Consider the following 13288-nt stretch of genomic DNA (forward strand, 5'->3'; position numbering starts at 1 on the left):
TAGTATCCATGAGGATACAGGTTTGATCCCTGGCCTTGCTCAGTGGGTCGGGGATCCAAAGTTGCTGTGAGCTGTAGTTTAGGTTGCAGACTTGGATCCCGAGTTGCCGTGGCCATGGCCAGCAGCTGCTACCTCGGATTCAACCCTTAGCGTGGGAACTTCCATATGCCACGGGTGCACCCTAAAAAGAAAAAAAAAATCATAAAATAAAATACTGAACAGAATAAATACAGATAGGAGTTCCCGTCATGGTGCAGTGGTTAATGAATCCGATTAGGAACCATGAGGTTGCGGGTTCGATCCCTGGCCTCGCTCAGTGGGTGAAGGATCTGGTGTTGCCATGAGCTGTGGTGTAGGTTGCAGATGCGGCTCGGATCCCGCGTTGCTGTGGCTCCGGCGTAGGCCGGTGGCTACAGCTCCGATTAGACCCCTAGCCAGGGAACCTCCATAAGCCACGGGAAGTGGCCCTAAAAAAGGCAAAAAGACAAAAATAAATAAATAAATAAATACAGATAGTCACACAACAAATCTTTAATGACCCATTGTGCCTCAGAAGCTGAATACTATAGAAACCTTCTCTCACGTTAAGCTATAGATAGTGGAGTTCCTGTCGTGGCTCAGTGGTTAACAAGTCCAACTAGGAACCATGAGGTTGCTTGCGGGTTCCATCCCTGGCCTTTCTCAGTGGGTCAAGGATCCATCATTGCCATGAGCTGTGGTATAGGCTGCAAACGTGGCTCGGATCCCGCGTTACTATGGCTCTGGTGAAGGCCGGTGGCTATAGCTCCGATTAGACCCCTAGCCTGGGAACCTCCTATATGCCATGGGTGCGACCCTAAAAAAGACAAAAACAAACAAACAAACAAAAGCTATAGATAGCTTGTTTCTCTTTTACAGTTTTAATCTTCATACATAGTCTAAGAAACATTTCCAAGTAAGACAAGTGATGTGCCTTCAGCTATAGTCATACTCCCTATCTGAAAGACCAAAACACCCAAAAAATGCAGATTCATTTTCATCCAAAGGTAGAACTATAGGGAGTTCCAAATGTGGCTCAGCAATAACAAACTCAGGTGGTGTCCATAAACTTGACTAGTATGTATAAGGATGCGAGTGCAATCCCTGGTCTCATTCAGTGGGTTAAAGATCCGGGGCTGCCAGTAGCTGTGGTGTAGGTTGCAGACAAGGCTCAAATCTGGGGTTGCTGTGGCACAGGCCAGCAGCTATAGCTCCAATTGGACCCCTAGCCTGGGAACATCCATATGCCACAGGTGCAGCCCTAAAAAGACCAAACAACAACAATAAAAAAAAATTAAATTAAAAAAAAAAAAAACAAAGGTAGAACTATCAAGGTGGGCTCTCATATCAAAACTGAAAGGTAACAAGGAATAACAATCAAGTGTCAGAAATAGAAAGAAAACTCAGACAAGAAGGGAAACTACCAATGTTTCAACAAAATGAACACCCCTATTTCGTCAAAATTCCCAGTTTTCTAAGGAAACTATTGGTTTTAAAGTAATTTGGCCTAAATTTTTCAAAACTGTAGACTATTAAAATATATAGCGCAGTGCTCCTATTGTGGATCGTCAGGTTAAGAATCTGATTAGTATCCATGAGGATACGGGTTAGATCCCTGACTTCACTCAGTGGGTTAAGGATATGCTATTGCCTTGAGCTGTGGTGTTAGGTCATACATGTGGCTCGGATCTGTCATTGCTGTGGCTGTGGCATAGGCAGCAGCTGCATCTCCAATTCAACCCCTAGCCTGGGAATTTCCATATGCCACAGGTGATGCCCTAAAAAAACAAAAAAAAAAGAAAAAAAATTGCTTATATAGAGTTTAAAAATGTTTGTTTTGGGACCATAAAATTATACCTAAAGAGTGCTTAAAGACTCTAAAATTACAGGTTAAAGACCTGTAATCCTACTCTTGGGATTATGAAGATTTTTATTAGTGTCATAAAATAGTAAAAAACTGCAAACCATTAAAAATGTCTACAAGTTCCTGTCATGGCTCAGTGGAAACGAATCTGAGTAGAACTATGAGGTTGCAGATTTGAGCCCTGGCCTTGCTCATTGGGCAAGGCCAAAAAAAAAGGTGTATGCGTTCCCATTGTGGATCAGTGGAAACAATCTGACTAGCATCCATGAGAACACAGGTTCAAACCCTGGCCTCGCTCAGTGGGTTAAGGATCTGGCGTTGCCGTGAGCTACGGTGTAGTGCGCAGATGCAGCTCGGATCCGTTGCTGTGGTTGTGGTGTAGGCCGGCCTCTACAGCTCTGATTCAACCCCTAGCCTGGGAACCTCCATATGCCACATGGTACGGCCCTAAAAATAAAAAAAATAAAAAAAAATAAAAGTCTAAGTTCCTGAGTAGCTCTGTGGTAATGAACCCAACTAGTATCCATGATGATTTGGGTTCATTCCCTGGTCTCACTCAGTGGGTTAAGGATCCAGCATTGCTGTGAGCTGTGGTGTAGGTCACAGACATGGTTCGGATCTAGCATTGCTGTGGCTGCGGCTGCAATTTGACCCTTAGCCTGGGAACTTCCATATTACGCAAGTGTGGCCCTAAAAGGACCAAAAAAAAAAACAACTAAAGAATAAGGGAACAGCTAGGTTACATACGGTATGCCAACAAAGTGCAAGAAGCAAAGCTGTATCCTGATTGCAAGTCCTATGTGCACAAATGTCACAAAAAAATTAAAGCCAGTAATTACTGCCTAAGGTACTGAAATTCTAGTCTCTTTTTTCATAATTTTAACAATAATTTTCTTTTAATAGCAAATATCAAGAAAAATATGTTAGGAATTCCTGCTGTCATGCACTGGTATCAGCAGCATCTTGGAAAAACTGGGAGGCAGGTTTGTTTCATGGCCAGGAATGATGGGTTAAGGATCCAGCATTGCTACAGCTGTGGGTTAGGTAAGAAACTGAGGCTTGGATCTGATCCCAGGCCCAGGAACTCCATATGCTGTGGGACAGCCAAAAAATAGAAAAAAAAAAAAAAAAAAAAAAAAAAAAAAAGTCTATAGTTTGTATTTTACAGGGCTATTCAGGATAATCTATTGACATAGAGCATTCTACATACATAATGCCACTAAAATTTTAGAATTAAAAAAATCAAGGACCACATAATCATAACATAAAGCAAGAAAATGCAAAAAAAAAGAATAAAAACAAAAAAAAGAAAATTTAAAAAAAAAGAAACTGGGAGTTCCCTTGTGGTGCAGGCAATTAAGGATCCTGTGTTGTCACTTGCAGTAGCTCAGGTCGATGCTCTGGCACAGGTTCAATCTCTGGCCCGGGAACTTTCACATGCCTCAGGTATAGACAGAAACAAATAAGTAAAATCAAAAGCAGCTTGTCCAGTAAGATCACAGAGCATTTACTATACACTTTCACCTCTTGGGGAGACCTTGAAAGAAGAAGATATAAGATATTGCCAATAATTACACAACAGTTGCCTGATGGTTTTTGTTGTTGTTGTTGTTGTTGTTTTGTCTCTTCAGGGCTGCACCTGCAGCATATGGAGATTCCCAGGCTAGGGGTTGATTGGGAGTTGCAGCTGCCAGCCTACACCATAGCCACAGCAATGCCAGATCCAAGCCATGTGTGTGACCTACACCACAGCTCACAGCAATGTTGGATCCTTAATGCACTGAATGAGGCCAGGGATCAAACCTGCGTCCTCACAGATACTAGTCAGATTTGTTTCCACTGAACCACAATAGGAACTCCCAGAGATCAATTCCTTATAGATGCAAAAAAGCCTTCTTATATTTAAGCTTCTGTTTCCTAGAATCAAACTGTCCCATCAATCAGCACAATACAGGAAGAAAAGAAATAACATGCAAAAAACATCCTCGATCACAATAATCTATTCTTTTTATTGGCTTGGCAGGCCTAAGCACCAAAAGAGTACCTTAATGTTTCTTAGGAAACAACAGGAATATGGCTCTAAAGACACAGTTTTAAAACCTTGAATTTATTTATTTTTCTTTTTTTAGGGCCACACCCACAGCATATGGAGGTTCCCAGGCTAGGGGTACAATTGGAGCTATAGCTCCTGGCCTGTGCCACAGCCAGAGCCACAGCAACACGGGATCCGAGCTGTGTCTGCAGCCTACACCACAGCTCATGGCAACACCGGATCCTTAACACACTGCATGAGGCCAGGGACTGAACCTGTGTCCTCATGGGTACTAGTCAGATTCATTTCCACTGAGCCATGATGGGAACTCCCTAAAACCTGGAATTTAAACAGTGCCACTTAGATGGATGGTTTGTCAGCTTTCCATGTAAATCTGCTTTTTTTTTCTTTAAATACAGTGCCCTGGCTTTGAATAAACTTTTCATTAGCTTTCCAAAAATTTACCTTTTTTTAGGCTGCACCAGGCTAGGGATCTAATTGGAGCTGCAGCTGCCAGCCTATGCCACAGCCATAGCAATGTGGGATCCCAGGCACATCTGCAACCTACACCACCGCTCACAGCAACACTGGATCCTTAACCCACTGAATAGGGCCAGAGGTGGAACCCACATCCTCATGGATACTAGTCCACTCAGTTACCACTGGGCCACAATGGGAACTCCAACTTATTTTTTTTTAAACTCCCTTAGTATAGTCATTTATATAGGTTTAAGATTCCTTCAAATTAGGAGTTTCCATTTTAAAAAGAAAAAAAAAATTCCTTCAAATTGGAGTGGATTGATTAAAAATATATTCAGCATAGAAAACTCTATAAAAAAAAAAAAGACAATGTACAGAATGGGAGAAAATAGTGCAAATGATGCAACTGACAAGGGCTTAATCTCCAAAATATACCAAAAACTCATACAACTCAATAAAAAAAAAAACCAACAAGCAACCCAATCGAAAAATCGGCAGAGACCTAAAAAGAAGACATCTGGATAGCCAGCAGGCACATGAAAAAATGCAGAACATCACTAATTATTATATTAGAGAAATGCAAATCAAAATTGCAATGAATTACAAGCATATACCAGTCAGAATAGTTATTAATAAGTCCACAAATGACAAATGCTGGAGAAGGTGTGGAAAAAAGGGAACCCTCTTACACTGCTGGTAGGAATGTAAATTGGTACAACCAGTAGGAAAACAGTATGGAGGATCCTCAGAAAACTAAATAAACTAAATATAGAACTATCATATGATCAAGCAATTCCAGTCCTGGGCATATATCCTGACAAAAAACTATAATTCAAAAAGAGCACCTGCAATTGCGGCACAGTGGAAACAAATCTGACTACTATCTCTGAAGACTCGGGTTCGATCCCTGGCCTTGCTCAGTGGGTTAAGGATCCAGTGTTGCCATGAGCTGTGGTGTAGGTTGCAGACGTGGCTCAGATCCCAATTGCTGCAGCTCTGGCATAGGCTGGTGGCTGCAGCTCCGATTCGACCCCTAGACTGGGAACCTCCATATGCCATGGGAGCGGCCCAAGAAATGGCAAAAAGACAAAACAAAAACAACAACAACAACAAAAAACAAAAAGAGCAGTTGCAATTGTGGCACAGCAGAAAAGAATCCGACTACTATCTCTGAGGACTTGGGTTCAACCCCTGGCCTTGCTCAGTGGGTTAAGGATCCAGTGTTGCCATGAGCTGTCAATAGATCGCAAATGCAGCTTGGATCTGGTGTTGCTATGGCTGCAGTATAGGCCAGCAGCTGCAGCTCCAATTCGACCCCTAGCCTGGGTACTTCCATATGAGTGGGTGTGGCCCTAAAAAGCAAAACAAACAAAAAAAAAACAAAACAAAAAAAGATACATACACGCTTATGTTCAAAGCAGGACTATTCATAATAGTCAGGATATGGAAACAACCTAAAAGCTCTCTGAGAGATGAATGGATTAAGAAGATGTGGTACACATACAGAATGGAATACTATTCAACCATAAAAAAGAACAAAATAATGCCAGATGCAGCAACATGGATGCAACTAGAGATTCTCTTACTAAGTGAAGTCAAAAAAAAAAAAAAGAGACAAATACCATAACATTGCTTATATGTGGAATCTAAAATATGGCACAAATGAACCTATCTACAGAACAGAAACAGACTCACAGACATGGAGAACAGACCTGTAGGTACCAAGGAGTTGGGGGAGTGGGATGGACTGGGAGTTTGAGGTTAGTAGATGCAAACTATTATATTTAGGATGGATAAGCAGTGAGATCTTACTGTATAGCACAGGGAATTATACCCAACATCTTGTGAAAGAACATGACGGAAGATAATATGAGAAAAAGAATGTATATATATGTGTGTATGTGTATATATATATGTGTGTGTGTGTGTGTATGATTGGGTCACTTTACTGTACAGCAGAAATTGGCACAACACTGTAAATCAACTAAACCTTGAAATTTTTTTTTTCTTTTTTTTTGTCTTTTTGCCTTTTCTAGGGCCTCTCCCACGGCATATGGAGGTTCCCAGACTAGGGATCTAATCAGAGCTGTTGCTGCTGGCCTACACCCCAGCCACAGCAACTCAGGATCTGAGCCATATCAGATGAACCCACTGGTATCCATGAGGATGAGGGTTCGCTCCCTGGCCTTGCTGAGTGGATTAAGGATCTGGCAATGCCATGAGCTGTGGTATAGGTTACAGACTTGGCTTGGATCCCATGTTGCTATGACTGTGGTGTAGGCCGACAGCTTCTGCTCCTAGCCTGGGAACCTCCACGTGCCTCAGGTAGAGCCCTCATAAGACAAAAAATAAAAATAAAAAAATAAAGCCGCTATGTCCTTTTTCTTATAAAATCAAAATAACATTTTAGGAGTTCTCCTTCGGCACAGTGGGTTAAGGATCCAACATTCCCACTGCAGTGGCTTGGGTTACTGCTGTGGTGCGGGTTCAGTCCCTAGCCTGGGAATTTTCACATGACACAGACATAGCCAAAAAGTTAAAAAAAAAAAAAATTTGTTATTGTGATTATTTGTATCATGGATTATTACATTTTGTATCAGGAACAGCACACATAAAACCCAAACAAAGCTAAAACAGTTTTTAAAGCAGCAAATGGGAGTTCCCGTTGTGGTGCAGTGGTTAACGAATCCAGCTAGGAACCATGAGGTTGCAGGTTCGATCCCTACCCTTGCTCAGTGGGTTATCGATCTGGCGTTGCCGTGAGCTGTGGTGTAGGTTGCAGACGTGGCGCGGATTCGGAGTTGCTGTGGCTCTGGCATAGGTCGGTGGCTACAGCTCTGATTCAACCCCTAGCCTGGGAACCTCCATATGCCACGGGAGCAGCCCAAGAAATGGCAAAAAGACATAAATAAATAAATAAATAAAATAAAGCGGCAAAGGTAACAGTGGCACAGTAGAAAAAAAAACTCCCGGGAGTTCCCGTCATGGCGCAGTGGTTAACGAATCCGACTAGGAACCATGAGGTTGCGGGTTCGGTCCCTGCCCTTGCTCAGTGGGTTAACGATCCGGCGTTGCCGTGAGCTGTGGTGTAGATTGCAGACGCGGCTCGGATCCCACGTTGCTGTGGCTCTGGTGTAGGCCAGTGGCTACAGCTCCGATTCGACCCCTAGCCTGGGAACCTCCATATGCCGCAGGAGCGGCCCAAAGAAATAGCAAAAAGACAAAAAAAAAAAACAAAAAACAAAAAAACCCTCTATAAGGCGAGACACCCTCACAGAAAGGATATCTTAATTTTATGCAGGAATGAATATTGTGACCAGTAGTTGTTCTGATTATAACTTAATGCTGCTAAGAAGCTGAGCAGAAAGAAAGAGACAATAAAAATTTTTTTTAATCTCTCTTGGCAGTTCCCATTGTGGCTCAGTGGAAATGAAACTGACTGGCATCCATGAGGACACTGGTTCGATCCCTGGCCTCGCTCAGTTGGTTAAGGATTTGGTGTTGTTGCCATGAGCAGTGGTGAAGGCTGCAGATGTGGCTAGGATCCCACACTGCTGTGGCTGTGGTGTAAGCCAGCAGCTACAGCTCCAACTCGACCCCTATCTGGGAATGTCCATATGCCACAGGTGCAGCCCTAAAGCCCCCCAAAAAAAAATGTATCCGGCTTAGTCTTTCACCTACCTGTGTCAAACTATTTTCCTTATCAACATCTCTTTCCTTCTACCACAATTTATTAAGCTAAATAGCACAGGGAGTTCTCTTTAGCTCTCAGTAAGGGAAATTTTATATATCACTATAATATCAAGTTCATGAGAAATCTCAACCAGGAATCAGCTGATTATTAGCTGCACTCCTAAAGTTTCATTTTAGCAAGAAGGAGCTGTCGTTTCTTGTCACTCATGTTGGTTAAAGACAACAAAGTAAAAATAAAAATTAAAAAAAAAAAAATAAGACACCAAAATAAGAAAGCTTGACATTCAAGTCAATAAAAATAATGATTAAACTGGATTCTGGAAGACTTTCTTTTTTTTTTTTTTTTAAAGCAGCAGAACATGCCTTCAGCAAAATCCTTTATAAAAACACTCTGAGAGGAGCTCCCACAGTAGCGCAGTGGTTAACGACTCGGACTAGGAACCATGAGGTTGCGGGTTCGATCCCTGGCCTTGCTCAGTGGGTTAAGGATCTGGCATTGCCGTAACCTGTAGTGTAGGTCAGAGACGTGGCTCGGATCCTGCATTGCTGTGGCTCTGGCGTAGGCCAGCAGCTACAGTTCTGATTAGACCCCTAGCCTGGGAACCTCCATCTGCCACGGGAGCAGCCCTAGAAAAGGCAAAAAGAAAAAAAATAAATAAATAAAATAATCTGAGACAGCTGCTCTGGTTGAATGTTCTCACTACTAGACATTGTGCCACAACTCACTAAACCTTGCTCCCAACCATCTCAAGGCAACCACTGTAGCCATTCAAGGAAATTCTTGCAACACACTTTGCAAAACACTGCTCTAATCCAAACATTTCACTATGTTTTTAGCATCTTTTAAAAATATATGGTTATTTTCTATAATAGTTTTTGTTTTTATCATTATAGCTGGTTTACAGTGTTCTCTCAATTTTCTACTGCACAGCATGGTGACCCAGTGACACATACATGTATAGATTCTTTTTTCTCACATTATCATGCTCCATCATAAGTGACTACATATAGTTTCCAGCACTACACAGCAGGAATGGTTATTTTTCATAAAAGCGGAAAAGAAATTCCTTTACATATAGGTCAGAAAAATAAGGCTCCAAAGCAGTCAAGGGACTTGCCAAGTCATTAACTAAATAAGATAGGAACCAGAGCCTTGATTCCCAGCTTCATGCCATCGCTCTGGTCACTACTCTATGCTACCTCAACCAACTATCTTATCAAATTTCTCAAACAGGCAATTTTATTCAAAATTGTTCAAAAAGCTTTAGTCTCATATATTTGCACAACATACTATATGGCTCCAATTTTAACCTGCCAATAAATAAGCCAACTCTTTATAGAAGCCAGTTTATCCTCATTCCAATAACATTTCTCAGATTTCTCACCAATTGTCACACAGTCGAGTATCCTGGTCATCTAGAAATTCAGCCATCTTTAGCTGTTCCTGAAAACAACAAAGGAAGAAGTGTGTTCTTTCAATTTCATTTCTGCTTTAAGCATGACATGCAAAACACACACACACACAAAAGAAAAAGTGCAAAAAAAAAAATCACCAAAACCAGTACATTTTATTTAATACATAACACACTTTGGTTTTAGCTTTTTATTATTTTTTAATTCTCATTTTGAAATAATCTGACTTGCAAACCAGCATAAAGAACTCCCATATACCTCTCATCCAGTACATCATAAATAGTCACAGTAAAATTACCAAGTGCAAAAAACTCACTAATACTAGTAATTAATCTACAATTATTTAATTTCACAAATCAGGCCACCAATAGTACCCTTTTGCTGGTTCAGCAATCCAGAGTCACATATTGCACTGGTTGCTATTTCTCCTTAATCTTCTTTAATCTGGGATATTTCTTCAGTCTTTCTCTTTCATAACCTTGTTGTATGTACTGGCTAGTTATTTTGTAGACTATCTTCAAATTAGGTTCATATGATGTTTTCTCATGATTAATACATTTTTGTCAAAAATACCATAGAAGTGATGTTGTGCTCATCTCATTGCATTCAATCAGAAAGCAGGTGATGTCAACAGTCTTATTATTACAGATGATGCTGACTTTGATCACTTCATTGAAATAAGTTTCTACCAGGTTTCTCCACTGTAGTTTTTCCTTCTTTTAAACAAGATGTCAATGTTGAAAGCAAAGCCCTGGCAACTTTATTACCAGTACTTACTTTATATCATCCTTTTCTATGGCGCAAAAAAATTATCTTCTAAAAATACTGTCCTCTAACAGGGCTTTTTTTCTGGGGTTTTTTTTTTTTTTTTTTTTTTTTTTTTTTTTTTTTTTTGTCTTTTCTAGGCCGCACCCGCGGCATATGGAGGTTCCCAAGCTAGGGGTCCAATCAGAGATGTAGCCGCCGACCTACACCACAGCCATGGCAACGCGGGATCCGAGCCGCGTCTGCGACCCACCTTACACCTCACGGCAACGCAGGATCCTTAACCCACTGAGCGAGGCCAGGGATCAAACCCGTAACCTCATGGTTCCTAGTCGGATTCTTAACCACCGAGCCAAGACGGGAACTCCCTAACTGGGCGTTTTAACATTTCCAAACTAACACTTCTTCAAAACACGCCCTATAAGAGGTGAACGAATGCATGGAAGCCCTATGGCAAACTAAGTTCCCTTCAAAATTAGAAGGAGCCCCTCTAAGTGGTCGGCCAGGATTTCCCTGTGCCCAAAGGGGTGGAGACACCACACAGGGTCCACACCCTGGAGGTGGCGGTTTCCAACTGCCCCCTCCCCCCAGCAGGGTGGAGGAGGTCCGAAAAGAGTGGGGAAGGCACCGGCTTCGCAAATATTAGCTGCCATTCATAGTGTGTTTACTGATGATTAAATGCTTTACGTGGATAATCTTCTCATCCAGACCACAACCCTAAAAGGTGAAAGTCACCATCCCACTGCTGAGACCGCGAAAGAGGAAGTCCAGGGAGACAGCTGCCGCACAGTTGGTAAGAGTGGGGACTCGAACCCGAGTCTGTCGGCCTAGAGCCCCCACCAGGCTACCCGCGACCCCTCACGCTGGCAGCTCGGGGCCCAGATCTGCCCGGGGCGAGGTGCCCATGGCGGGGCTCCAGAAAACCGTCACCTCCCAGCCCCGGGGCCACGGCCGGGAAGGGGCGGTGACGCCGGGGGCTGCTGAGGCTCCGGATCCCTGAGGAGAAAGTACGGCCTCCCTCACTAGCCAGGCGAGACGCCGCTTCGCGGGCACCTTTCTCCTTACGAGAAACCCCTGCTGACCCCCGGCCCAGAAGCCCCTAGCCCACACACCGCCCTTCTCCCGAACTGGAGACCTATAGGAACTCGCGGGCCGCAGCTACCCTCACCTGGGACGAGACGAAAGACGCCAACACGAACCGCCTGCCAGGGACACTGAAGCCTCCCTTCTCAGTCAGCCCCCAAGCTGAACAACGGCCCCCGGAGCCGCCTCACCACTTCCGACCGTCGCGGAGGAGTGCGCCCATTGGCCAGGGGCGACTCTGGTTGTCTGCCATTGGATAGTAGTGTTGTCGCTCCCAGAGCCCCGCCTTCTGCGCGTCGATTGGCTCCTCAGCCCCACAGAGGCGTGTCCCTGGAAGTCCCAACCCATGCGCCTCTGGAAGGAGGCAGAGACTTAAGCTGGGAACTACCTCTGGGCTCAGCAAGTACGCATGACACAGGCGGTTGGTATTTGCATGAATAATACTATATAGACATTACTAATATGCCTAATATATTACGATAAGTAATGGCATTTGTCCTCTTGTCATGAGCTGTTAATAATTATTAGTCATACTTGTTGCAGTTATAATGTCCTCCTCACTGCTCATGCAAGATATCTCTGCGAGGCTCTGCCCATGTTTGAGACCTTTGCTTCTTGCGGTGGTAGAGTGAGCGGCCGAGATGCATGGGTTGGTTGGTTTGTTTTGGGTTTTTTTTGTTTTGGTTCGGTTTAGTTTTTTTTGTTGTTTTTGCTTTTTAGGGCCGCATCCTTGGCATGTGGAGGTTCCCAGGCTAGGGGTCTAATCAGAGCTGCAGCCGCAGTCCCACGCCACAGCCACGCCAGATCTCAGCCGCCTCTGCGACCTACAACAGAGCCCAGGGCAATGCCGGATCCTTAACCTACTGAGCGAGGCCACGGATGGAACCCGCATCTTCATGGATCCTAGTTGGGTTCACTAGCCAATGAGCCACGAAGGGAACTCCCTGAGATGCATGTTTGAGTTACAATCTTTCTACTTGCTGTCTGTATGGATCCTCTGAACTCTTCCCTCATGAATTAAAAAAAAAAAAAAAAATAGAATAAATATAATGGAGAAAGTATTATTTACAATACAGCAATTTCGTTTTTTCTTTTTAACAATACGGCAACTTGGGTGTTTCCCTTGTGGCTCAGCAGTAAAGAATGGAACTAGTATCCACGAGGAGGAAGGTTCCATCCCTGGCTTTGATCAGTGGGTTAAGGATCTTGCGTTGCAGCCAGCATTGGCATAGGTCACAGACAAAACTCCTAGCCCGCCTTGCTGTGGCTGTGGCAGTTGTGGGATAGGCCAGCAGCTGCAACTCCAATTCGACCCCCTAGCCTGGGAACTTCCACATACGCCCCCCAAAAGCAAAAACAAACCCAGCAATTTTTTTAAATTTTAAGACTGTTTTTTTTTTTGTTTTTGTTTTTTTTGTCTTTTTAGCTATTTCTTGGGCCACTCCCGCGCCATATGGAGGTTCCCAGGCTAGGGGTCGAATCGGAGCTGTAGCCACCGGCCTACGCCAGAGCCACAGCAACGCGGGATCCAAGCCGCGTCTGCAACCTACACCACAGCTCATGGCAACGCCGGATCGTTAACCCACTGAGCAAGGGCAGGGACCGAACCCGCAACCTCATGGTTCCTAGTCGGATTCGTTAACCACTGCGCCACGATGGGAACTCCTAAATTTTAAGACTGTTTTATTTAACCTAATGTATCTGAAGCATTGTCATTTCAATATATATTCAGTATAAAAATTGAGATATTTTACATTCAAAAACCCAGCAATTTAAAGTCATTATTTTATTTTTTGCAGATTATAACTGTAAGATATTAATGACCTAGCGCTAAGCAGGAGAAGCAGATCACGAAGCATTATTTATTTGTAACAGGAAAGAACATTTATTTTAAATAGGCAGTACATTCTCTGTGATTCCAAAGACATAAAGCTCAAAGT

At 43.3% G+C, this 13288-nt stretch overlaps 1 protein-coding gene across 1 annotated transcript in view; it reads right to left on the reverse strand.

Annotated features, from left to right (window-relative positions):
• TRAFD1 (TRAF-type zinc finger domain containing 1) overlaps positions 1-11579 on the reverse strand; it is a 29933-nt gene extending 18354 nt beyond the window's left edge. The window contains exons 1-2 of the mRNA XM_021072837.1: positions 11434-11579; positions 9473-9531 (exon numbers count right to left, since the gene is read on the reverse strand). Of these exons, the coding sequence (XP_020928496.1) occupies positions 9473-9519 (47 nt within the window). The 5' untranslated portion in view covers positions 9520-9531; positions 11434-11579. The remainder of the gene's footprint in view (positions 1-9472; positions 9532-11433) is intronic.

Source organism: Sus scrofa, chromosome 14, assembly GCF_000003025.6.
Source record: "Sus scrofa isolate TJ Tabasco breed Duroc chromosome 14, Sscrofa11.1, whole genome shotgun sequence".
Lineage (NCBI taxonomy): Eukaryota > Metazoa > Chordata > Mammalia > Artiodactyla > Suidae > Sus > Sus scrofa.